Raw genomic sequence first — 25,836 nt, 5'->3', positions numbered from 1 at the left:
TTGTCACACATTGCGTAATGCGTCGCAGGCAATGGTCGGGCAAACCGGCATAAACATTTTAAAAACTAATTCACTAATGCCACACCACACATTGCTGTATTCAAATTCCATCATCATCATAATATGAGCTACTGCCTGGTGGTGGTGTAAGCGGGAAGTCTGCATGACTCAAGCGCAAGCACAACCATTACTCACCTATTATCTGTTACCAATTGTAAAACAAAAAAAAGAAGTAAAATACAAGTAAAACACATTTCACAATGAAACAATGCAATGGCAGTGGTGCGATAAAGGGTTTCAGTGTGATAGCACACTTCAAGTTGCGGATGACGGCTATAGAGTGCCTGTTGGCGTGGATCTAATCAATACTGGTGAGCCCCTCTTCTGGTGTCATTTCAATATGATGGTTGTGGTCCCCTTTTCTTTCCGATCCGAGACTTTTTGGCACGTGTGCGTGTGTCAGTGTGGCAAGGAAGGAAGGAAGAGAAATTGTGGTTACGTGGTGGTGACGTTCACCAGGGCGGAGCTTTTACACATCAAACCTCACCTAGGCTCTTGCCTAGTCCGTTGCCATCCGTTTGGTAATTGGGGCTGCTGTAAGGTTCGTGTTAATGTGCGGTGCAAGCTTTGCCTGTTCCCGTACACCTATGATTTGGTGATCGTATCGCAACGCCCTGTATCCAAATGCAGTGTATGTGTGTGTATGATTGTATGTTTGTTGTGATTTTAGTTCGGTGATGGTGAAGTCACGCACGACGCGGTCAAGGTGGATGATGCGAGTGGGGTTTTGTTTTTGGAGTACTGCAGCATTAAACACGCAATGCATGTTTGTTTCATACTTCATTTAAATGCATATTTTTTTAAACTATTTGGGTACTTCGGCTATCAAAACTAGTGTAGAATTATGATGGTTTGATTCAGTTATTATCTCATCTAATGCGTATCATTAATTTGCTTACTTACACAAATATTTATGTCTGTCACTTTTGGCGCCACAACTATTTATTCTTAAGGTTCAAGTGTAAGGGTACGTTCAATCTTATTGTCCTTTAAAATCTCCCAGAATACTTGTCAAAATAGAATGAATTAGAAATAAAAACATTGTATTCATTTTATATAAAAATAATATTCGATTGAATATATTGTTTCGATTATTATTTACTAAAATCGCATTGTGGTTTTGATGCTACTGCAAATTGGCCCTACAGTCGTCGCGCCTTTGTCTGTCAATCCGTTATCCCGGAGTCAACGGCGAACGGCCTAACAGGACTGTGCAGGCTGTGTCGTCTGGTTCCAAAACCCATTCTGAACATCTTCCACTCGAAAGTGAGTAAGAAAGGTTTTGTCAGATTGGCACAGTGTCCATCGGCCGTATCGGGGTGGTCGTTCGTTCCCGGGAACGTTCGTCGCGACGCTCATTTTCACTCATTTCATAGCCCTCTATGATCAAAAATTAGAAAACCGTCTAGGTTTTGTTCTGCCCAATCTAGTGGTACAACACTGTCTACTCATGAGCGACGAACGTTCTTCGACGAACGACCACCCCGATACGGCCGCATGTCTTGCGTATGTGGCAGCCGTCAAAGGCGTATGAGAGTACTGGTATATTTTAGGTACGATTTAGTCCCAGCTTTATTCGTCGCGACAGTTAGCGCGAGCAACTCATCTGCCATACTGTTGTTGACCTTTGACCCGAGATAGGTTAAATCTTACTGGACATCTAAAGTGTACCCCTATATAGTTCTGAATTTGTTAGTCTCCATCCGTCTGGTCTTTTACTCGTTTATCTCAATCAATCCGAGGTGCTGTACCGCTTGGTAGATTCTTTGGTAGGTTTCAGCTACAAAAGAAGAGCCGCAGCCCAAAGATGTCTTTTTCATCAGCATAAGCGAGGATCTGGGTTGACTTATAATAGATGGTTCCCGAAGTCTACAACATTGCGTCCTGGATGGCCCTCTCTAGCGCCAATTTGAATAGGAGAACAAGTCCAAAAGACCCTGAGAGTTTCAGTTATAGAGGATTTCAGGGACTATCATAGTTGTGGGACACTTTTCTTGCTTCTTACGAAATTTACAATATGTGATTGATGAATTGGACTCAATAGCATCCGTTTTGGACAAATATAATTGGAATTTCTAATGAGCCTTTTTGAAACAGTTACCATAGAGTCTTATTCGCATTTTAAAAAGATCATTTTCTATAAAAAAGAGTTAAACATGTGGCCCACAACTATGAGAACCCCTGGAAAACCCCTGTATATTGGACATAGACATGCTAACTAGTTTTCTGTCAGAATTCAGTTTGCTCGGAGCATTAAAAGAACTATTATTACAATCTTTGCATAGATGATGCGTGTTATGTCTATATTCTGCTTTATTTCTGTATCTATGTTAAGTCTGTTATGTCTGTAACTTTTCCAAGATCCTGCGCATGATGACGATGAAGATCTGGTCATTGGTTGATTATCCGTTACCTATTCTTTTTTGATAATTTTCTACACTCTAATAACCCTTATGTTTCTTGGGGCCACCTCGGAAGAGACTGCGTTTTCTATCCTTAAACTATCCGTATTAAACCTTATTTTTGCATACTGCACTTGAATGTTCCTAATTCAATGGTAAGTGTATGCATTATCCTAGCTTATGTATCCTGCGCCTTCCCTTGCAGCCACAGGAAAAATGAGGTCACAGGAGGTCATGAGACCACTCACACGCGCCAGACAGACAAACAAATCACCACACACACTCTGCACTGATTGCACGCTCACGCTGCAGTGGATTAGTTTTTCCGCAATAACGCACAGTGGAAGCGCCACGATGACCCCATTTCCTAGACCAGTTCTACAGCATCAACATGTTTATTTAGCCGATAGCGATAGCAGAGCCGCTCGGTGAATCATCGCTCGCTCGTGGTAAGCAAAGGTACAACACAAACAACACACAGTGTCTCTTTGGCTCTGAAATGGAAAACATTAGCAATTTAACGCCACGCTAGCCGTGTCATTTTAAAGCCTAGAATCGTGCATAAAGGAGCTAAAAAGTGAGCAAAAAAAAAACACTTAGCCCTCGTTTTGACGCGCTGGAAACTACACCGCCGGTCATTGACGTCACTTGGCGATGGCATCGTATGCTTCCGTGTGTACGTGTCATGCTGCCTCGTACGTTCATCTCAGCGCCGTGGACGCTCGGGCTTCGGTTATCGGTTCTTTCATAACGGCTTGGATGATCATTCGCCGGGTGCCGGCCGGATTGGGGATTGTGAAGTGTCCGCCCCGCCCGCCGATACAGAAGGTCACACCGTTGTGGCATCGACGCATCATCCCGTAGCGAGATTAATACGATTTTCACGCGCACTTGCGCTCTCTTATACGCGGGAAGTAAGGCTGTTTGCGTGCCGTGTCTGCGTTACCCAGTGCGTCACTGCGTCAAGGCTTGCTGTGGACGTAATTTTTTTATGGGTCTATTTTTTGTTCTTGGGATTAAAATTTGGCGGCAAACAATTGAATGGGGATTGTTACGCGCATTAAGAAGTTTGAACATGGTTGATAGAAGAACAGACAAAAACAACGGCTCTGTCTGCTGTGCTGTTTTGTAGGCTTTGTGTCATTCAGGCAATTCAAAACCCGGCAAAGCCTTCCGATTGTCTCAAAGACAGTATTAATAGGTGCGACAACCGATTTTTAAAAACGGTTTAATAATTGTTCTTACTAGTCTAGATTATAAACATGACCAAACACTCGTGAGCTCGTGAGGGTCAACCTCGACAATGAAAATGTTCATTTAAATTTTCTCATCACTGATAAATGCCACCTCAGCCACCGACACCGCTTGCAACAAACAAATAATCTATTTTTAACGTCCCGATGCCCGACCCCTGACTGCTCACCTCTCAGGGTTAGATATTTTCCATCCCATCCCTTGCGGCTGACCGTGACGGTGGCGGCTGGCGCACCGAGCCGCACAGGGCTTCGATTACGACATGGAATTGATCTTGACGCGGTGCATCGCGCCGTCACCGCGCGTTGCACAATCTCGGGCGCAAGCTGTGAATTGCAGTTCGACATCGGTCAGCCAGCCACCAAGCTCGAGGTTAATCGCGAGAACTCGCACTCCCCATCTGCATAATGCGAAACGGAAAAGTACGACGACGAAAGCAGAATCAGCATCGGTCGTGCTGAAACCGTTTTCGCATGCACCACATAACGGCGTTTGGGACGGTATTGGAAAATCCAACCAGCAGCGTCGTTCGCTCTGACTGCAACCGGTTTTTGTACCGGTCGGTCAAAATGTGCACTTGCACTCTCGCTTTCAATGCAGCTTGCTGTTCGGTTCGATGGTGCACGCAAAAGCTTCCGACGAAAAACTGTTCTGTAAATAAATTCACCTTCAATACACACCCGGTGTGGCGGTGTAAAACCGCTTAAGAGTAACGTTTTTTTTCCTTCTTCATCCCACCGTACGCGTTCGCTTCGATCGGTTTCGTTGATGTCTCTCCATTCACGTACATTCTAATAGAGTGGTGTGTGTGTGTGCGCGCAGTGTGTGGAATCCGCAACCAATGCATTTGCTGCACCTCGGGACGAAACGATCAATGACCAGCCTTGTGCCAAATTATGGCTAGAACTAGTTCTTGATTTAGCCAAACATGAGCTGCTCAAGAGAGCGTTTCGCTTGGGGTGGGCTACAACATGGTATGGGTGGGTAGAGTGTACCGTTCTGCACGATTTGATTTGCAACGGCACTAAAGCTTAAGCCGAGGGAAAGTATTTGGCGGAGGTGATCATTGGCACAAACGCTCTGTGAGAAAAAATGTATTTCGGTCCTCGAAGCTTATTTCATTTGTGGCTAATGGTATGATTATTACCTTAAACATTTTAAAAGGTAAATTTAACGGAAGGGTGTGGTTTCACATTGATATTGATTTTTGAACAACTGGAAAGAAATAGTTAAATAAATACCTTAGCAGTTTGAATAACATGAAAAGCACAGAATACACAGTCTTATGATGTCGAAAGGAGCATATTTTGTAGAGTTTTTTTTGCAATTTGTTATGTATCAAATTAGTTGTGCAGCATAAACGAAGGCAGTGCTATACGTACGCCGATGATGTAACGTTACCAATGCGTTATTAGCCGTAGCTCCCCGCAATTACACTAGATGGCGCTACTTGCCGAATCTATTCCAAAGACACAAACCATGTATACGAATATGAAAAATAACGCTTTAATGCTCTGCTCCAGTGGTCCGCAATGGTTTGGAGGCTGGTGCTATCTGGTGCTTGCTGTAAAAAACTTAATCAAAACATATGTGATTATTTCAACTAAGTTTAGGCATTTTATGGGTGAAACCCAGAACCTTATTTTATGAAAGCTTTAATAAGCCTTTATGGGTGTAACATCTTGAAAGAGCAACACATATAATTGGAGAACAAAACAAAAGAAGTACAGAAAACAAGCATTTTTTAGTATTTATGATCTCAAATTAATTCAAATGTTACATTATAACCAATCAAACAAATAGTTTATTCATGTACTCTCCTTCTCAGGCTTTTCCTTCCTTCAAGCAATCTCGCTCGACATCGTACAGCCCGAGATAAGCGTTACAGTTCGAGCAGTGCAGATGGTACTTGCTCGCTGTGGTGAACAGCGCGGGCAGAAAACAGAACGGCCAACAGGACAGGATACAGGCAGCACCAAGCCCGTTCGATATGCGACTCGCTGCATTACGAATGGTGGGATAGAAACGGCCACCACACTCCCCGCACTTCACACGAAATCGGGCCGGTTTCCATTGGGTAACTGCGTAAGGTAAAAACAAATGAATTTTTAAAAGAATCACCAAACTAAACACCCTTCTATTTACCGGTAGTTTTGTAGACGGTTTTCCTCGCACCAAGCAGCACATTCCGCGGCCGTTTTTGCCGATCTGAGCGGGCTGCCCGAGCGTCTTGCCGTTGCTCCTGCTCGCCCGAATCATCATCCGCCACTAATTGATTTGATCTTTCGCAGCGAGGCACCGTGAGTTTCGTTGGTGGGTTCGAATTTTGATTGCACGCTAGCGGCATAGCTTCCGGCGGATGGTGGTTATCCAGCAAATGACGTATCAGTATCCACGAGTTAGAGCTCTCGAACGGTAACCTAGCCTGGCACAGGATGCAGGTCGCAATTAGGCTCATAATCTTCCGTGGTGGTTTCGTTGTTTTGCTTTCGCACTGTTGCTGCCGTTTAATTTGCTACATTAAATTAGCGAATGACGGTTTGCGCCGTTCCCATGGTTACTCTGATCAGGGTGCACACATGAGACGAATGACATTTCGAGCGGGGAAGACACTTCTTTACAGTAGCTGCTAAAAATAAGCCCATATTGAATGACGACGGTACGCACAGTAATGAAATTGCAATTATTTTCCAAACCGGCGTCTAATGATGACTTTTGCTGTGCGCGTGTGTGAGTTTGTAAATTTAATTTCTCAGTCCCATATCATTTTGTTGCTTACACATGAACCCAACAGCGATTGGTATGTTTTCCGTTAACACGACTTTTATTACCCAACATTTGGAGAACAATTTGCTAACACTTGCGCTACCCACCCTCCCCCCGCTACCCAACACTGCCACCTGGTCATCACCGAATGGAATGCATTTTTGTGCATGCCACATCCAAAACGGACCTTCTGCTGTGGACGTTTACGTCTTCTCCTCCTTGCCCTCAATACAGTGTTACTATCTGCTCTCAATACATAATTTGTGTCCTTGTTTGTTTTTTTTTTTTAATTTTGTTGCTGTTGTTGCAAACTATTATGCCCGTGGCGATAAACACAATTTCTTTTTTTCTCCCGCCTAATTCCTCGGTTTACTTACGTTAGTCACTAAAAAATATACCCTATGTTAGTTCCGCACTTCGGCTACGCCAAACCTTTATTTATTTGTTTGTGCTGTTGTTTTCCTCTTAATTATCTTCCACGTAGCTTCTTTCTTCATTGTTTTTTTCTTTATCATAACCCTTGCTAGAACCTCCGCACAATTAGTGTATGCTGCACTTTTTATCGTGCGTGCCATGTGTTGTTTTTATTTTTATGTTTTTCAATTTTTGTAAATTCGCTTTCGCTAATGTTTCTTACAGTAATTGTCTGTCAACCACTCATCTCCATCGGTTCCATGTTTTTGCCTACTTATTAGGAATTGATTTGCTGCTGTGTCAATTTCCAATGGCCGCAATACATATTTCGGCTTGATCCAATGTTAACACTAGTAGGTTTTTGTTTTGTTTTGTTTTTGTTTGTTTGTTTAAATGTTCGACCATTAAGAACTAGGACTCTTGGTTGCTTATTTGCTTACTTATTAATTTCTATTAAGACGTTGCGGTTTCTCTTTCAGATAAAAAAAGGTAAGATAATGTTAATTGGGGGTACAATTTATATGATGAAAACAGTATGCATGCATAAACTAATGCCCATTGTATTGTTATTCAATTCCAATGCTAAATAACTACTCCATCAACTGTTTAGTAATAAAACATGAGACATAAAAAGGAAAAAACCCAAGCACAAACAATACACGACCCAAAACTGTCTTCACAATAGACGAATAGTGTGTTAGTATAGTGTGTTCCGTATAAACTTGTCCAACGTAGCAACGGACAATGTTGCCGACCACGGACCGAGTAATCGTATCGCGCAATTATTATCGATTTGGCTTAAGGGTTAGGGAAAAAGTGATGTTTAGATCCTTAGTGATAGGGGTTTTTTTTTATACTTTGTTAGACGCTAGCATTGTTTGGTAGAGTTAAATTCAACTTTGTGTGTTTTTTGCTGTGTGTATGATATTCTACGCTCGTTCGTGTTAAAGGGACACATTTGTCGCACTTTTTTAACTGTTCCATGTAGTTCTACTGATTAACATTTAATGGTGCGCTTTCGATTAGTTTTGGGACAAATAAAAGAGCAGAAGTGAATGTGAATGTGTGTTTAAAACAAACCGACAAACAGGAGACAAAAAATACGTTGCACATTATTGCCAAAAAGGAGTTACACACAGAGTGAACGTTGCCCGCTAAACTGCTACTACTGCTAACAGATATGTGATTTCGTGCGCAAAAACATACACGACGGACCCACAGAAGCACGGAAATCATGCTTAACCTCTTCCCAGCATTCGGGATGATGAATTACTATTCAAACTGAAGCCGAATGTGCAACGACGGAACAAAGGACAGACCCCCCGAAATCTAAAGATCCAGCTACCTCTCCAGTTCCAGCACGGCGTCATCGTCGTCGTCGTCGTAAAGCTATATCCGTCCCTAATCGCAGCGAAACTAATCTATCATCCCGTGGCACGGGGGCGTACGGTTTTAACCGATAGATTGTGTTCGTTCTTACAAACTAAAAAACTGCAACAACAATCACCACAACGATTACCGCGCTATCCGCTGCTATTGTATTGTGTCCTCGAAAATATGACTTGTTTCCGCCCGCTTCTGGTTAGCCATTTCACGTTTCCATTTGAGCGGTGAAACTCGGCAGAAAGATGGAAAGACGAGCTTTTTATCATTTTTTTAGTAAAAGAGGCAAAAGCAAAGCAAAAAACGCAAACGCCGAATGATAAGGCATGTGTATTATTAAAATTTGCATATTAAAATGAGCCGCCTGTCCCAAAGCCCGGCCCTACTCGAAGTTACTCGAATGCTCGAAAGTTCAATGAAATCGATCTGCTGCTACGAAAGGTTGCACCAATATGGCAACTCATCTCACCTCACCTCAGGATGCTGGCAGCAGAGGACTCTGTTGTGCCCGCGCGAAGCTGCTGGGGCGTTTTTACCCGCCTACTTCGACATTCAGTGGGGGCATTGATACATTGTTGAGTTATTGTTCGAAAGATGTTTTCGCCCGCATTTCATGCTGCATCATCTCACGCTGCCACGTGGCGCCACGCATGCATGCGGAAGAAGGCATTGGAAGGAGAATACATTTCCGCTGCTATGGAAATCGTTGAGCAAAGCTGGGCCGGGTTATGCTGGTGATCGGTTATGCAATGGCGTGGTTGCTTATATTGGGTTCTCGTTGCCTTTTCAGGTATGTGTATATGCCCCGAACCCAGCTTTTTGTTTTGCTGTGTTTTTGGTGAATGATTTCTCACATGTTTTGTTATCCGAGGCGGGTGGCTTCAGCAGAACGTCACTGTCAAAGGCGTTGTTGGGATGATTTCACCTTTCTTCAAGATTGATGTAGCCTGTCATAAACGGTTATGGGAGAAATAAGAGCAAGCTGATCGGCTCTGTGCGTGCGGTGGGCAGAATTCGAGGTTCGTATGCGTGAAACTCGGCAAACAAGCTTTGTTATGGTTGCGTAGCGTGGCTTTAAACTCTTCCTTTGCATAAAATATGGCACAATCGCAAAAAACAACGCAAAAGTGGTAAACCGATGTGGTGATTGGTGTTGCCTAAGGTTAACAGCTAACTATTCCCACCGCGACCATTTGCAGGCCGCTTCCGTGGGAGCGTCTTTTGAACGCGCTTTAAGTTTGCTTTTGTTTGATGTTTTCTTCTTACAGTGTGTGTGTTTGTGTCTTATGTGTTGTGTTGGGGTTGGGGGTGTGTGTGTGTATATAGTGGTGGAAAAGCTTTTAAACCTTTTTCCGAAACATTTCAATGGTTTGTAATATATATTTGCTAACAATAGTAGAACTAGAAGGAGGGATGGGTGGATGGGTAATAGAGAGCTAGAGTTGTGGGTGATGATGTGAAGTGAAACAGGAGGAGAGAGAGAGAAGAAAGGGAAGGAAAGAGAGGAGAGAACGAGAACGAGACTGTGCTAAGAGAGCGTTAATTGGAGTTGTAATCGATATATTGATTGTTTTCTATCGTTGAATTGAAGAGCGTTTCGTTTCCAAAAAAACAAATCAAACTAAATAAAACACAGGACATGCCAATTGTGTGCATTAACGTGAGATTCTACTTTGAAAAGGTAGCTAACAACTAGCACATTAAGTATTTATCAATAAAAATAATTGATTTAAAATAAAAACATCTACAATTTACAGTAAAATACAACATAAGCTCCACAAGGCTCTAACGTTCTCTTTTCCTCTTAAAACGTTTAATAGTCAACATTAGTTTGTTTGATTTTTCATTAATTTAACACTAGTAGTTAAGTTTCTCTGTTTAATGTTTGAACGTTTAGTACCTTTTGCACTGCTACCTTAGTATTTGTTTAAGTTTTGTTTTAATTTTTTCGTTTCGTTTTCTTCAATTATTTGCCACACAAAATGGTATTGGTTTTTTCGTTCGTTTTGGGTTAGTTTACTCAAAACTGTCGTGTGACACATGCAGTTTTACTTTAAACGCAATTTCATCACTTTACTACAAACGCTGCTACCACCACAAATCCAACCCTCAACCAATAGCCCACCAGTGCCACCGCGTTATACTACTACCAGATGTGGTTCACTGTGTGTGGTTGAGATTGTTGTTTTTCCCTCGCTTATCACAATCATTAAGTAAAAAACTAAATAGTCATTTCGAGGCACGTTAAATGTTTTGTTTCCATTTTTTGTTTTGTTTTCTTTACATCGTTTTTTACCATCGTTTTGTATTCGAATCATGCATGTAGTTAGTTGCTAGTTTTATTATTATCAACTTATGATTAACACGATGCTGTTCACAAGGTCTTCAATGGTTGTGAATGAAACAATTACTTGCTAGTTACTGGTTGCTAGTTTTGTTGGCCTTTTGTTTTGTTTTTGTTTGTCCGCACTGGTTAGCTTACTTTTAAATGAAGGAAGAGATTCATTGCTCCAATAACTGCACCGTCTTGAAGGTGTTGTTTAAATTTGAAGAAAAATCACAGAAAAAAGGACAATAATAAAAAATAATATCTTTGTCTAACTGACAGAAATAGAGAATGTCTTATGCAACAGAAAAATGGAATTGAATTTCGAAGGAAATGAAGTAATGTGAATTTATTTATAAAGCAACACACAAAACATGAAAAATGCGGCCATCATTTAAAAAGAAATGAAAAACAATATTGCACAATCAAACTGATCAACGGAAGAAGCTCAATTGGGACACAAATGAAAGAACCAAATGCCGGCACGTTTGATGTCCTACAGTGCAGTTTGACTGAGGCAGCTCTCCCGCTGACCGGCACCCTTTCTTTGCAGCTCCGTAGCAGCCGTCTTGTATAAACCCGTTTTGAAGTGCGCTCCTGCTCGCCGGCTCAGAGGAGGAAGCGCATCCACCCATCCACTATTAAATCATCTTCGATCTGTGTCACCCCGTTATCGTCCGAAACCCCGGAAATGTACGACGTCATCGTCACGTTTCACGTCTCAGCCCCACGCGCCACTCGCCAGCAGGATGTAGTAGTAGTGGTGGTAGTACCACGCTGCAAGATGGCGAATGCATATTCATAACGTATTCTGTCGGGCTGGGGCACTACTGCTGGTCCCGCTGCTGGCACTGCCCGCTGCACCCGGCACGGTCGGTGTCGTCCCGGATGCCGTCACCGTCGTCAAGGACTCTTCGGCGGCCGTCGTCGTCGTCGTCGTCGTGGTGGACGAGTGCGATTTGCGTCGTTGCGTGCGCAACCGTCCGGCCGCATTGGATGCCGCGGATCCTCCTGCAGGATGCTGCAATTGCTGGTGCGCCGCCTTCGCTTCTGCACCTCTGCTGGTGGGCGACGGCTTTTGCACTCTGCGCGCACACGTTTTATTATTCCGTGTTTTGTTTTGTGCGTGTTTGAGAAGAGTTTTTTGGTTTGTTTACGTCCATTATTATCATAACATCAGCCACCCGCCGAGAGCGAACGGGAGCGTTATTTACGTCGGATTTTGAGTTCATCCGGGATCCGGATCGTGCGATGATAATCCATGGTTACGATGGTTGCGATGCAGCATCCAAGTGCGCGAAAGTCAAATCCAACCGAAAGCAAGGAAAACAGAGAGAGAGGAAGACAAAGAAAGAAAGAGAAGAGAAAACAGACACAGAGGAAAATGAGAAATGCACACCGGGAGCCCGAGTTTGCAAATGAGGTGATGAAGTACATCATTGGCCGGCGCACCAATGTAGGTTAGGAATGATTGCAATCTTATCGCTCTCGCCGCACGTCTTCTTTCGAACCCGGGCCGGGGCGAGAAATGTGCAGCATTCAGCATATTATTGCGCTCACGTTTTCTGCGCTTCACGTGGTTCCGCGTACTTTGAATAGTTAGGTTTTTTTCCTTTTTTTATTTCGATTGATCTTTTGTGAAGCGTCTCGTGCATATCTTGGTAAGGTGCATACCCAATGGAAGTTTAGTCTATTTTATTTTCCTTAGTCGGAGAATCGATAGTAAAGAATAGAAGATAGATAGAGATAAAAGATAGAAATGCCTATTGAAATTCATTTTATACGATTGAATTTCACATAAATATTCACAATCAAATCGAGTTTTTAAAGGCGTCCTATGTTATGTGCAATCTAGGAGATCAGAATTCTGAATATATTTCCCTGTACCAGTACAGAAATATCGAAACCTTGCGGTCAATCAGACTAGGAATAAAAACAACAAACACACTCTCTGCAGTGGACAGTTGTGCAATCAATTAGTCAGAAGAAACGGAAAACCGATAAATTAAATCAGTGAATGGATCTGAATCGGCACCACAGTACCATGGATGGAACCGTTCCTCTTGCAGGCAGGTGGCGCTGAATAATTGAACGAGTTTAAAGTCAATTAAGACTCAATACTTAATATCAAAACACAGAAAAAAGAGAATAGGAAATAGCTTCAACTCGGCTGTAATGAAAATGTTGCCTTCGAAAGCTCCATCAATAAAGAATGGCTAGAAAAGCGCCCGCACGATAGAGAGAGAGAGAGCGAGAGCGAGAGCCCATACTTTCGTAGATTCTGCACGAAAGCCACCAAGACAAAAGTGAGGACGGTTCTCGTTCGTGTTCCTGCCCTTCGTACAGCAGTTCAGACATTTCGAATGCTATCCTTACACTCCCTCCCTTCCCTCACCGCCTGTTCTCCTCTTTGGCAGGTGGTTTGATGGCAGGCATAATTTAGAATTCGAAGCTCGTTTTCCGATTTAATCTTCGTTTCTTCGCGTACGATTGTGTTCTATCCTATCTTTCTGGTGTGTGTATTTTTTTTGCTTTGTTTTTTTGGGATCTGAAGTCGAATTTCCCAAAGTTCAAACAAAACGCTGTCAGGCGGGTTTGTCTCCTGAATCCATCCGGTAGCCGCATACCAAGCGCTAGCACACTTTAAGGTGTAGAGTTACATTTAAAATTAAATCTAACTCCTACACAATCATTCAGCAACCGTTGAAATGGGTCGCATGGTCAGTTTGGAGAACGTTTTAAGTGTACATTTTATTGAAATGTGCTTTTTTTCTCTTCTCGCTGAAAATTTTTCTACTTGTGATAACACCAAAGGATATTTCAATAATGGAAAGAAAATCGTCTTTTTTTGTCAACATGCCCGTTCTATGAACCGATTCTAGAAGGATCAAGATGGAAGGAGGATTTGCAATCAACAATCCCATTCATAGAATTGAACGTAGACTTTATCGCTCCGATAGCGCCGGAAGTGTTGGCGCTTTCACAATCAATTAGTTGCAATTCTCTTAGATTGCGGTTTATTTTTGCACGAACAGAATAGAATAGCATATTTTTTATACACAAAATTACAAACAAGTATCACTGGAACAGAAGAACCTTAATTAAGGTTTCACATCAGGTGGTTGATGTTACGCGTCCTGTGCCTAGTGCTGTTAAACTAGATTAGAATTTAATTGATGCAAGCACGTTGATGATTAATGGCAACCTATTACGGTTTGTTCTGGGAATAAACGCCATCAAGTTGATTTCATAATGTAATTGGCAAAACTAGATGGCAAGGAGAGTAATCTCTAGGGGTAATTTTACGATAATTTTCTATAAGCTAATCAAATATTTTACAGGATTTGTAAAATAATAATTAATGTATCTGTTAACAAACATTTGAATTAAAAACAGCATTCTTAAGACGGTTCGATTATAGAAAGCTTTTTATAGTATTAGATAACTTAAATTGTGCTCAAAATGTATTTTCCAAAAACTTGTATTCTTGTATTATACTACAAATTTAGGGCAAACATTTTATTTTAGAAGACGAAGCACGTTCTAGGCCTTTCTCCCAGAAACAAAAGCTGTAAGGGCGAGAATTGTGTCCCATACCAGATGTTCTGTGACCAAAAAGTTGTGTTTGTTTCAATACGGGATGCAAAATCTGACTTAAAAACTGGAATTAGTCGCAGAAAACAATGAGAAATGTTTGAAAATATCAATGAAGAACATCATTTTCACGAAGAATCATCAAAGTCTGATTGAAAACGCTAACTATTGGAACTAAAAAAAGGTGATAAAAAGGGTTTGAAATAGGGAAGAGTTGTTCAATTTAAAGGTTTTCCGTTACAATGGTTCTTTGCTCATTCAAGCTTCAATTTCATAAGCAATTCCAATTCAGTTTGCCAATATTCAGACGAAAACATGCAATAACACCACCATCAACCACCAATCGGGAAAGCGAAATGAATGCACTTTAACAGCATGCGAGACCGATTGCGCGGTACTGAAATCATTTCAGCACAAAAGCACACCACCAGCTCCAAAGTAATAACGTGCAAATTGTAAGACATTTCTCGTAAAACACATTGTCACCGATCGTTTTGCGGTTCGCCCGCAATTGGCCGCAAAAGTTATTGTCGAATGAAACCTGCACTCCCTGCTCTGCGTAACCTTAACTGCATTTGGAGCAAATGTAGAGCGAAGGGAGGATGACGGAGAAAGGGCAGAATGTGTTCACCCCTCACCGGGGTTAGTGTGGTGCAACTGTGCTTAATGTGATTGGCGAGTGGAATTGAAACAATCGCAGCAAACGCAGTTTACGTAAGAAGGTGGTTGCATGCGCAAGCGAACTCTCGCATTGCTTGCATCCACCTGCCACCACATCACCATCTTTATCAACTTTCTCGATGGTCGAGCTCGAGAAGTGTGTCATAAGGAAGGTGGAGAAAGCTGCTGCTCCTTCCATCACTGCAGTGTCCATCGTTCGTGTGCGTTTCGTTCCGGGACTTTGGTTACCGAATTGGATTTCCTCGGCCCGAAGTTCTCCAGATCCACTGGCACAGGCGGGTTGAGGGGTTAGTGTCGTTAACAGGGACCTCCGATTTTGAAAGCGATTACATTTGGCGGAATGCACTCGGCATAACAGGGGGATGTAAAGAGAAAAACGCAACGAAAAAGAACAATCCAAAGGCGCATCCGACTGCACGAGCACTCCGCTTGCGATGTGGAACGTGACCTGCATCCAAGCGCTGGAGCCGGTCCAACCTGGTGCCGGGGCCGTCGAATAATAAACCCAACCACACGTTTAGCCCCGGATTATGTTCGTTGTAGGGTGTGTTATGCTTTTCAGGTTTGGGAAAACTAGGAAAAACACGTTCTAGGCAAGGGAGTGGAGCTGCTGCTGCTGCTGCTCCATCTCAATGCCACAAAACTCGCACCCGTCAAAGGCAATGGACCGAAGCTGAGTGAGAAATGCGCGAAATAATAGCGAGCTTCACTGGAGACTGCAACGGTTTCCGGGGCTGTGGGGATAAATTTCTACAATGTACCTAGAAAAAATCAGAACACAACAGCACAACACAACACCGGAAGCTCTACAGTCGTCCGTTGCTAAGGAAACCGCGCAAACGAATCGGCTCTAAGTACAGCTGCTATCACGTGCTTCCGAACAAATCCGCGCAAGATTGGTTCTGCTTTTGCAGGTTGTTTTACGACGTCTAAGCTGCAGCAAATCTACCTGCTGCTACTATCGGGAGTTTGTAGTGCTGGGAAAACTTTCTTCCACGTCCCCTTGAGGGCTGCACAAATGTTACCTCCCCCCCTCCATTTCCGTATGCCGTTGACGCAATACTAAATTTTGTCGCTGAAGCTTCCGGATCGTTCATAATCCTTATGTTCTGGCTGCTAGTTTCACCCGATTGAGGACATTAAAATTACGCTTGACCTTTTGTGGATTATCGTCTCTCGGTGCTCTAAAACTCAAGCCCCGAATGCTAAATGCTTCAGTTCGCTGACCGCTGAACCAAATCCAAGGACGATAGTTGGTAGGTTCTTTTTTACAACCTCGTTTACTTCCCGTGCAGGCCACTGCCACTAATGGACTATCAACGTGCTACAGTTCAGAGCAACTCCCGGCTCTTGTGGAGGTGTCCAATAACTCTATCCCCGTGGAGCGTTGAACTCGGTAAACCTTGAGAGCGTTTCGTGCTCCGGCTACGGGATGCTGCTGGGAGGGACTAACTAACCTGCCACCTGCCCTCCTACGAAAGAACGATGCACAAAGTGGACAAACTCACAGCAAACTGGACAGCGATGGTCTGCCGTGGGATGGGATGGTAATGATGATGGCGATTTTTATCGAGTTTTGACTGCCACTTGACAGTTCACAAAGCTCTGGGATGAGATTTAAAGGCAGGCGCAACCGTGCATTGGGGTAATTAATGCTAATGAAAGCTGAAAGACCATCCGGGCACGCTAGCGCAACACGCACCTGAAGCGTTGGAAGCTTATGGAAATGTGTCGCGTGACATCGGTGTGGGGCATCACTTACCTGTCCTCCAGCTTGGAGATGCGCTGCTTCAGCTTCGCCTGGCTGGCGGAATATTCGGCCAGCAGGCGGGCCAACCGAAGGTTCAAGTTTTCCACCGTCTGCTCCAACCGGGCCACCCCACTCTCGAGCGAATCCTGCGTCTGCTGGGCGTCTGTGAGGTTGAGGTTGAGAATGAGAGAGAGAGAGAGAGAGAGAGAGAGAGAGAGAGAGAGAGAGAGAGAGAGAGCAAAAATCCCGAAATGAAGATCCTGCATACTATGCGCCCCAAAGTATGCAAATGTCAAACGTTATCACCCTGCCACGTGGTTACTCACTGGCAAAGACTGCCTCGTCCAGCAGACCATCTTTTCGCAATAATTGACACCCACGCTCGGTCAGCGACGCTCGTGCCTCCGGATAGTCGGCCAGCGTTTCCCACAGGTCACGCTTCGCCAAACAGAACAGATCGGAATAACCTGTGGGAGAGCAAACAAACACAACAAAAAAAAGCAAGCGGGAAAGTCCCGGTAAGACTCGAGTTCAATTTCGTAGCATGCGGGTACGGTTGGCGGGGGAGTCCAATTATCCTAGTCCGTGCCCTGGTGCCGGATGGCAACGTCATCGAACCCACCGGGTGGTTCGTACCGGATCGATACAGGTTGATTGCTTTAATTGGCAATTTTTGATACGATGTTATGATGTTAGCGCACGCGAAGATGCGAGATTTGAAGCCCCGGTGCTTGAGGCACGTTGCGAGGGTTGTAATTATTTATGCCTTTTTCACTCAGTTCACTTTCAGGCGATAAATATGAGAATTGAGCGGGACGAAAAAGCTTTTTTTTACCAGTAAAACAACTTAAAATTTTATTTCTTCTTATAGACGCAAATCCTTTTCGGTACTTTGTGCGTAAGAGCAGATATAAGTCTTGTTGGAAGTTAGAAGTTAAAAGAAAGTTTCTCAAATCTAAATTAAGAATCCTACCAGCTCAACCCAATTTCCTTCGTGAGAAACGAAACAGGGCAATAAAAATCGATACACCAAACAGACATACGTAAACAAAGTTCCCAACGAGGTCCCAAAACCTCCCAAAACCTCAATTAGAAAATGAGTCCAAAAAGATGAAAGAGCACAGCCGAAGCTCGAAAAACGATGAGTTACTAAATTAAGTAAACTTTCCGTCACTGTGGCACTGCTTTCTGTGGGCGCGTCAGGAGGATAGCTGAAAGGATGCTTTGCTAGCCCCACTTGGTGGTCGAGACTTCCGTCCGCGCGTTCATTTCAAATTGAAAGCACTGGGGAGGGTGAAATCAAGCCGCTTAACGGGTCATTGGGCACGGGTTGCATGTTGGAAGCGGTTCTTGTACCGCGTACCGCTGTCTTTACTGCTGTCTCTGTAAACAATGCTCGAGCAAAGCTTATGAATTATTCAACCCGGCGTTGGAGTTGGTGATCAAAATAAAAAAGAAGGCAAAGTTGGCTGTTTTGTAGACAGAGTGGTTGAATCCAATGATAGATGAGTCGAGAATGTTGTAATTTCGTTCATTTGAACTTCTGAAAAATTTCCTTTCTTCTTAAAGTGTAATTTACAGCATTTTGTGGCCAATTTAATTGATCTTCCAATGTCTGTTTAGGTCATTTGTTCTTACTCCTGAGCGAACGAGTTTCTTGGCATCATGTCAACCCATTTATGTGAAAAGTTTCAATTTAATTTCCTTTGAGTTTTTCCACAAGAATTCTACGAATTAGCATTCATATTGCAGCCAAACTGAAAGTTCTGTACACAAAGCGTTAAATTACTTACCAATGGAACGCACATTAGCCGTCCGGCGGTTTCCGGTACGATTGCCCGCAATTTCCAGCACCGACACCTCACCGAACACGGACCCAGCCCCCAGCGTGGCCAGCACCGTAATGCCATCGTCCGCGACAACCGACAGGCTGCCGCGCTTCACGATGTACATCTCCTTGCCGACGTCACCCTTGCGGCAGATGTAGTCACCGGGGCTAAACACCTATGCGTTGTGCGAATGAACGAGACACCATCGTCGTTAGCAACCAGGGGCGCGTGTAACCTAAAACTCTGCTCCCATCTCCCAGCATATTTACCTGTAGCTTCAGCTTCAGCACAAGCGCCTCGAGCAGGCCCGGCTCACAGTCCTGAAAGATGCGGACCTGCCGCAGCGTATCCATGTGTACCCGTATCGCAATCTCGGCCTTCAGCTTGTCCGGCAGTGCGGCCAGCACGCGCTCCTCGTCCAGCGCACCGCTCTGCGCCCAGGTGTAGGCAAACCAGCGTATGACCTGGTCGGTGTGACATCAAAAACACACAAATACGATTTGAAGAGAACACGAAATCGATGGTTGAACAGGATCGGCTGGACTTACCCGTGCCTCCAGCTCGCCGCCCACCTTCCGAAAGGCCATGTATTGCTTCACACCGTCCATTCGGTTTTGGAACTCGACTCGCGTTACGTTCATGTTGGATATCATCGAACCGATGTTTCCTGCGGGTGAAAACACACAGCGCGAGCAGTGTTAGAGAAAGTTGTAAGTGGAGTAGAAGCACACCCACGAGCAAGCAACGGGACGACAGACGGACTGGCAAACAGATGTTGCGTTTGAACGATCAGTTCTCAACTGACACTGCTGGTGTGATCAATCTTTTGGTGGATTTAAAGCGAATCGAAAGGGATTTGTTACTGGGAAGATGGGACTTGGAGGTTGTATCTATCCACAAGAGCTGTATGGCAATGGATCAAAATAATGTTCTAGCATTTCCGAATTAAATCCAGATTAAATAAGAATTTCAGAATGCGTGAGAGTTTTGACATACGATTAAAATTGTAGCATTTTGCAGACCTTTCCCAAATAAATATTTTAACTAATTCCAAAAAAACCTTCTCCAAAATATCCAACTCTTTACAACCAAACTTACCGACAATGGTGGCAAAGATGAGCACGCCCGCGAGAAAGTCCGCCACGACAAACAGATACTCGGCATCGTTTTCCGGCGTCGGCGTCTCGCCGATCGTGGTCAGCGTGAGCGTGGACCAGTAGAAGCTGTAAATGTACTGCCGGGACAGTGTCAGGTTCTTGGGGCCGTTGATGTTGTACACCCAGTTGTCGGTGCTGAAGCCGAGCGCGTAGCTGATGGCAAAGTACAGACACGCGTTCCAGTGGATGAGTACTAAAATAGCTAAAACAACCTGCGGGACGGTAATGAAAAAAAAAAAACGGCAAGCTTGTAGTGAGCTAGTCCAGAGCTACGGTTCAAGATGATTGGGCTTGTGCTGGCTTGCACACTTACTTTACATATCCTAAAGGCGTTCGGGTAGCCGGTGGCCGTTTCCGTTCGATCGAACCATTCCCACATTCTTGGAAGACGCAGTAACCTATTAATTCTAACTATAATTGGACAGGGCAGCCGGGTGGCGGCGCAGGAACTCGGCGCCCACCAGATGTAGGCGAGGTCGGTCGGCAGCATCGACACGACGTCGAGCCACCAGCGCTGCTTGGAGAAGTAGTGCTTCCGCAGCTTGGGCGCATCACGCACCAGCAGCCCCTGCTCCAAGTATCCTGTTTTTGGGAGAGAAGATAAGCATGAAGTTGAGTGACTGGGCACAGTAATTCCGAGATTCCAGCAAATAAAAGGATTCAATCTGCTTCCTGTGTTACGTTAGGGGTCTTTTTTTTTCTTTGTTTCACTAGCAGTAGCTTTGACGATGCGAACCGTTTTAAATGCTCTGGATTAGAATTTACACGACAGTAGGATTGGTTGTCAAGTTAGTAGTAGGCAATGCAATAGTCCAAAAATGTTGGAGTAATTGCTTCCTTCACCATCAAATATTCTAGTGCTCTCCCAAAGGAAAGATTCTCTAGAGTTCGGCATCACATTCCAGCCACTCGGGATAGCTGCACCATTTCATTTGAATTATCGTCGAAACAAAAGGCTAAATAGAGCCTTGGGTAGTGCTCTCATCATCAAAGAAGCAAAGGTTCAGTGCCTGAAACCCCTCCGTCTGTAGTAGTTCCAAAGAAATGCAAAGGCCAAAAAAGTGCCATCCCCAATAGAAGAAGGATTCTTCCGCACCGTTCTCCAGCGCCACGCAACGCTGCGCCTCCCAAGTCAACCAATTGTTGCTTCCTTCACGTCGACTCGCAATCCTTGCGAATGAATTGAATTTCGAGGTTGATTTGATTTATGCTATTTCAGACGACGCCACAGCACAGCCCGGGAAATGACGAGATTTTGGCAGATTGTGTTTTACTTTTGGTTTATTTCCAGTTTCATGTGGTACGGCACTCGTACAGGCAAGCCGTGTGTGTGTGTGTGGTGGTTGTTCCCTGTGTTTCCCGGGACGAGGGTTACTTTATGGCACTTGTGCGCTCCCAACATTCCGGGGACAAGTAGGGTTAACGTTTCGCCATCCCACCCAAAAGACGGGTTTCGGGATCTCGAAGTTCCGCGGGCAGGGAACCCAGGCCTCCGACTCGACGATTGGATAATCAATAAAATATATATCTCGTGCGTCACAAAGCGCCTGCCTGCGCTCCATATGCTGCCGCTACCAACGACGGGTGGTTTGCCAGAGCATGGGTTGACGTTTGACGGGAGCCACGGCCATAAATTGATTGATTTTCCTGTTTGCTTCCCACTTACATGCAGGCTGCGTGAAAAAGCCGCCCTTGCGTGTAGTATTTTAATTTCGCTCGATGTAAGCATCATCGCCCGGCCATCGCCCGGTCTGTGGAGTTGTTTGCTGTCGAGGCGGAGATGGCAAACAAAATAGGAAGGCAAAAAAAAAACGCTCCGTCTAACCGGTGAAGAAAAATTGTGGAGAAAAAGCTCCCGATCTCCCGAAGTAAAAGTGGTTGGATATGTGTTGGCGTGTATGTAATTGGAGACTTTTTCATAACGGCGCGACGGCGTCATCGATGATGTTGTGTGGTGACCTTTTTCAAGTCGTTCGATGGTCTCGAATGGCATCGGTAGACTATGTAGGAAGAAGGGTAATATTGTGACGTTGTGATCATTAAATGGTTTAGTGCTTCTTCATTGAATTCTTTTGCATCAGCTTTTGTTTTCTTTTCATAAGGAGATGTACAGTAAAAGGCCAGACTGAAACATGAAGATTTCTAAACTCTTATAGTGAATTAGCTACTATTTCGAGTTCTCCGGCCAGTTTTTAAGGTGGGCTAACTATTTTCGACTGCTTGCTATTGCTGAATCCCGAGCTTTTTTACGCCCACGACCCCATGTTTTGCCTGATGGCGACTCCTTAGCTCGTCTGTGACGTGTACGAGTCAGGAATTACGACATCGAGGCAGGAATTAACCACACTTGTTCAAAGTGCTTTTTTAAAACGTATGAGTATATCAGTAGCAGTTTCGAGTGGGCAAACACATAGAAAACATATTATACATATTAAACATTATTATTTGATTCATCTTCAGTAATGTCAGCCCTGCGTGAGGGATGACGGTGTGGATGAGAATTCATGTTGTCTGCATGAGTCAGTTATTGGCAGCCATTTTTATCAGAACGATCATAACGGTAATCGCATGAACTTATGAGGTTTCTTGGCCATAAACGTAACTTATCACTGTAATGTCACCTTTTGTTGTAAAAGTATAAAAATGATTAAAAAGCTTGCTTAAGTTTGCTTGAACGCGACATGCTCTAGTTGGTATGCTTCTTAGTTTGAAGTCTAACAATTGAATAATTTTGGTTAGGAACATCAGTGCACAGACAAACATCGCAAGACCACATAACCGTATCAACATGCAAATGAGTAAATTCAATTGTTATCATCGACAATTCCATTTTAAGATGAAAGATTCAAATACGATGCGGTGTTATTGCAACATACCAAAGCCACATGTTGCACTTGAGGTGATATTTTACAAAGAAAAACAGATTATCTGTACTACCGCCTGGTACTTCTCAGAACTGCCAGTTACTTGTGTATTGTGGTATGCTAAGTTTTATGGAATATTGGCATCACTAGAGTGTCCTTCAACCCATCTAAGCATGTCCAATAAACCGAGCACATTTCAAGGATAGCAGCAACCATTCGGTGAAAACGATCGGAAACAACAATTACAAGCACCCGCAAGCTTCCGTCTTTGGTGTAGAAGCTGTTGAAAATGTTGTCCTGATAGCTGCTGAAACAACACTCCTTCCCCAACTTCCCCATATCGTGTTCATTGGGATAAAGTTTTTGTTTTTTACTTCCAGCAGCCCGTTCAAAATGTTCGGGTTCGGTTCGGGCAAATCTAGTAGTAAAAGACCTTCCCGGGAAGACGACCGCCACAAATCACTACACACTACTTCGCCCCACGTCACACACACTTCGCACACTTCTGCCCAAGGCTCGTGATGGGAAGGTCCCGAAGAAAGGCGGCCCAGCTGGGCTGCACGAATTCTACAAGCTGACCGGGGCACAATTTAATGAATCACTCGTTGCTACCGCCTTTTTGCGGAAACAGAATGGAAAACCAGAGAGAGAAAGAGAGAGATACAGAGAGAGCAAGAGAACGATCGCCAACGGGCGCATCGCTTTCCGGGAACCAACCGATGGCATTGTTGGCCACACTACTTGGCCAGTTCAATCTCATTTTCCTAATCTTCGAAGAAACCCCCACGGGCTGGAGCTGCAAAACCATCGCAACACCGGAAAGAGGCTGTGCGGGGTACAAGTAGTTGCCTGCATTTAAGCCCAACCAGTGTCGGATCCTTCCGCACAGTGGATCTGCAACGCGAGCCAATCCGGCCAACCCGGCCTGACCTTCTTGGACTTGGCAGCTTGGGGAGGGTGTGCGAGACATGGCTTCGTGTGTCAGCGCCCTGTCACCCGGCCAATGTCTTCCACTAGCTTCTCCTCCCCTACCTCTCTTCCCCAAGGGAACATTGTGTGCCAGCAGGAAATAAATTATCTGGCCCGGCGATCGATTAACCTATTTTCTAGCTTCAGCAACAAATTCTTGAATCCAGCCGCCCAGCCCCAGTTTGTCCCAACTCGCTTCAAGAACACGTGGCGGATATGGTCGGAAGCATCGGAAGCAGGAAGCAATCGGGCGTTTGGGCCGCACAAAACGGACACCGCAGTTGCTCGCATATTGTCTTGGGACGATCGGAAGAGCTCTGGCTGGGTTGCACAAAAAGGGAGAAGTTTTCGTATAATTTTCAAAGGCAAGCAACTTTTTCCGTGCCTCAGGGGCACCCCGCGCCGATGGTTGGGTGGCACATGATCGTAAGTCTAATGATGGGAGGATGGAGTACGAAACGGAAGTCGGCGGCCAAAAGGCAGAAATGTGCTTCCGGTAGCGCATTGTCAACGGCCTCCTCTAGACGACCATGGCGAACGAGCGAAGCGACATTTCCGTGACTTTGCTTTCGTTCGAATCCGAGCTTCAGTCCGGTGGGACTGTGCAGTTTCTTCAGACGGGAAGCGTTTCCCGAACTTTCCCCCCGAACGCCCCCGTACACGTGTGCTGGTACTGGTCGAAATGATGCGGCTGCGGTAATTAAAGCAAGATCCATCGAGATTACAGATAATTTGTGAGTTATGCCACATTCTGCGGTCGAGTGGGAACATTCTTGGTCGGCTCCATACCATCCTTTGCCCATTCCATGCTTGCTAGACGAAAGAACGCTTTCGTTTTTCGGATTGGTGTCCCAACACACACACCCACCCGGGGAGGGGGTTTTGTGGTTTGTACAACTTTTCTCTCTCGAAACGCACGAAAAAGAAGTCTTCCCGCAGCAGCATCAGCATGCAGAGAACGCTTACGAACGGTGGTGCGATGTTGTTGTTTATGGAGCCGAAAAGACATGCAGCTTTTAGCTCGTGAATAAGTGGCGGGGCGTGGTAAGGTTTTGAGATTTTCGGGCAAACGATGTTTGCGTGCACAACATTAGCCACGATTTTGCCGCATAACAAAAGCGATCATCGGGGGAGATTACGCTCATTATAGGTTTATTAGGAGTGTCAAAGAGGCGGCACATGGCTCCTGGGAGCGACGTTTATGTGCTGATGAGATGTGACTAATTTTAATACCGGTTTATCGGAGCTGTAAGCTTATAAAGACATTCCAAAAGCATGGAGTTTAGTCCACGAAATTGTTATTCATGCATAACAAATTGCACTTACCTTCATGACAATGCACCAGCGTGTCGGTCAAGTAGATGAAATCACACAGATAGTCCAGGATCCACCAAAGCACGGAGGCTTGCTTGTTTAGCTCCCAGAAGACCGCTCGTCCTATCACAAATATGATATTGTACAGTACAGCCAGCGAAACGACAGACAGCCACTAGAAGATTACAAAAAAAAAAGTTGATTAAGTAGATAGAACTAAGAGTTGAAACTTGAGATTTTGAATAAACATGTAAATAAAGCTTCGATAATAATGGTCGCCAAACCTGATGAGCGTTTGCTCTGCAAATGAAGTAGGATTAGGAGTCATGCAATTTCTTGGGACTCTTGTAATCCCACTCGATTGAAAGTAATTCCAATCTCCAGGATAATATCGACCGAACTGCGACGAAATATGGGTTAACCCGTTGATTGAACTTGTTTTATAGCTTCCTTTTTATGATCTCGGACCATTTTCGCGGCACGGTTAATGAACTTCGATCAGCCAAAAACTCATTCCGCAACCTACGCACGTCCGATGTACTTAATGGATAATATTGACTCACTCGCATCAAACCCCGACAAGCCTGGCATGATTAATCAATAAGACGAATCATGATGAGCCACCGTGCTGCTGCTGCTCCATCTGCCATTACCATTAATCCTTATTCGCTGTCTGGGCTGCCTTTCGCGGTATCCTTAGCAACCGTAGCGCGTCCCTCTCCAAAGCTCCCGAGGAGTGTTCAATATTCAAAGCATCCTAAGCAGCCTAAAAACGTTCGAGCGCAGCTTTTCTCATCGCGTTGATGTTTCATTTCGAAGGATTTGGAAGATGCCACCACGGTGTGTCTGTGTGTGTTTGTGACTGTGGTGTGGGCATGAACGTTATTACGTAAAGTAGGGGGTGTGTTCTCCCAGCCAGCAGTGTCTATGAAGCAAAGTATAGTGCTGCTACACCAAAAACCACGCGGACCACCACACGGTCGTGTTTTGACTTCTTGTGTACTTCAGCCAAACAAGTGAGTAAGTCAAGGCGGGGGAAACGCACGTCCCATGCGACGGGTACGTTTCGTTAG

General features: G+C 44.5%; 2 protein-coding genes across 9 annotated transcripts in view; both read right to left on the bottom strand.

Moving 5' to 3' along the window:
* Nucleotides 1-5,441: 5,441 nt before the first annotated feature.
* On the bottom strand, nt 5,442-6,207 carry LOC120905103. Its single transcript, XM_040315820.1, has 2 exons — nt 5,862-6,207; nt 5,442-5,797 (listed from the first exon to the last, which is right to left on the bottom strand). Exons 1-2 carry the CDS (start codon nt 6,172-6,174, stop codon nt 5,541-5,543), a joined length of 570 nt encoding a protein of 189 aa, XP_040171754.1. The 5' UTR covers nt 6,175-6,207; the 3' UTR covers nt 5,442-5,540.
* A 310-nt stretch (nt 6,208-6,517) lies between these two features.
* Nucleotides 6,518-25,836, bottom strand: part of LOC120905102 (cyclic nucleotide-gated cation channel subunit A) — a 106,819-nt gene continuing 87,500 nt past the window's right edge. For all 8 annotated transcript variants that reach the window (XM_040315811.1, XM_040315812.1, XM_040315813.1 and 5 more), the window contains 9 exons: nt 24,776-24,938; nt 19,930-20,198; nt 19,558-19,828; nt 19,008-19,126; nt 18,729-18,923; nt 18,424-18,634; nt 16,957-17,097; nt 16,643-16,793; nt 6,518-11,690 (listed from right to left, as the gene is read on the bottom strand). In XM_040315811.1, coding sequence (XP_040171745.1) covers nt 11,405-11,690; nt 16,643-16,793; nt 16,957-17,097; nt 18,424-18,634; nt 18,729-18,923; nt 19,008-19,126; nt 19,558-19,828; nt 19,930-20,198; nt 24,776-24,938 — 1,806 coding nt within the window. In that variant the 3' untranslated portion in view covers nt 6,518-11,404. The remainder of the gene's footprint in view (nt 11,691-16,642; nt 16,794-16,956; nt 17,098-18,423; nt 18,635-18,728; nt 18,924-19,007; nt 19,127-19,557; nt 19,829-19,929; nt 20,199-24,775; nt 24,939-25,836) is intronic.

This window comes from Anopheles arabiensis, chromosome 3, assembly GCF_016920715.1.
Source record: "Anopheles arabiensis isolate DONGOLA chromosome 3, AaraD3, whole genome shotgun sequence".
In the NCBI taxonomy this organism is placed as follows: Eukaryota; Metazoa; Arthropoda; class Insecta; order Diptera; family Culicidae; genus Anopheles; species Anopheles arabiensis.
The sequence above is the reverse complement of the archived record's forward strand: the minus strand, read 5'-3'. Positions and strand labels throughout refer to the sequence as shown.

What these genes read in the sequence shown, in the direction of transcription:
- LOC120905103 (XM_040315820.1), bottom strand. Translation starts at nt 6,174, where the DNA reads ATGAGCCTAATTGCGACCTGCATCCTGTGCCAGGCTAGGTTACCGTTC. An exon ending in AACCGTCTACAAAACTACCG is followed by an intron (nt 5,798 to 5,861) that starts GTAAATAGAAGG and finishes TACCTTACGCAG; the next exon opens with TTACCCAATGGAAACCGGCC.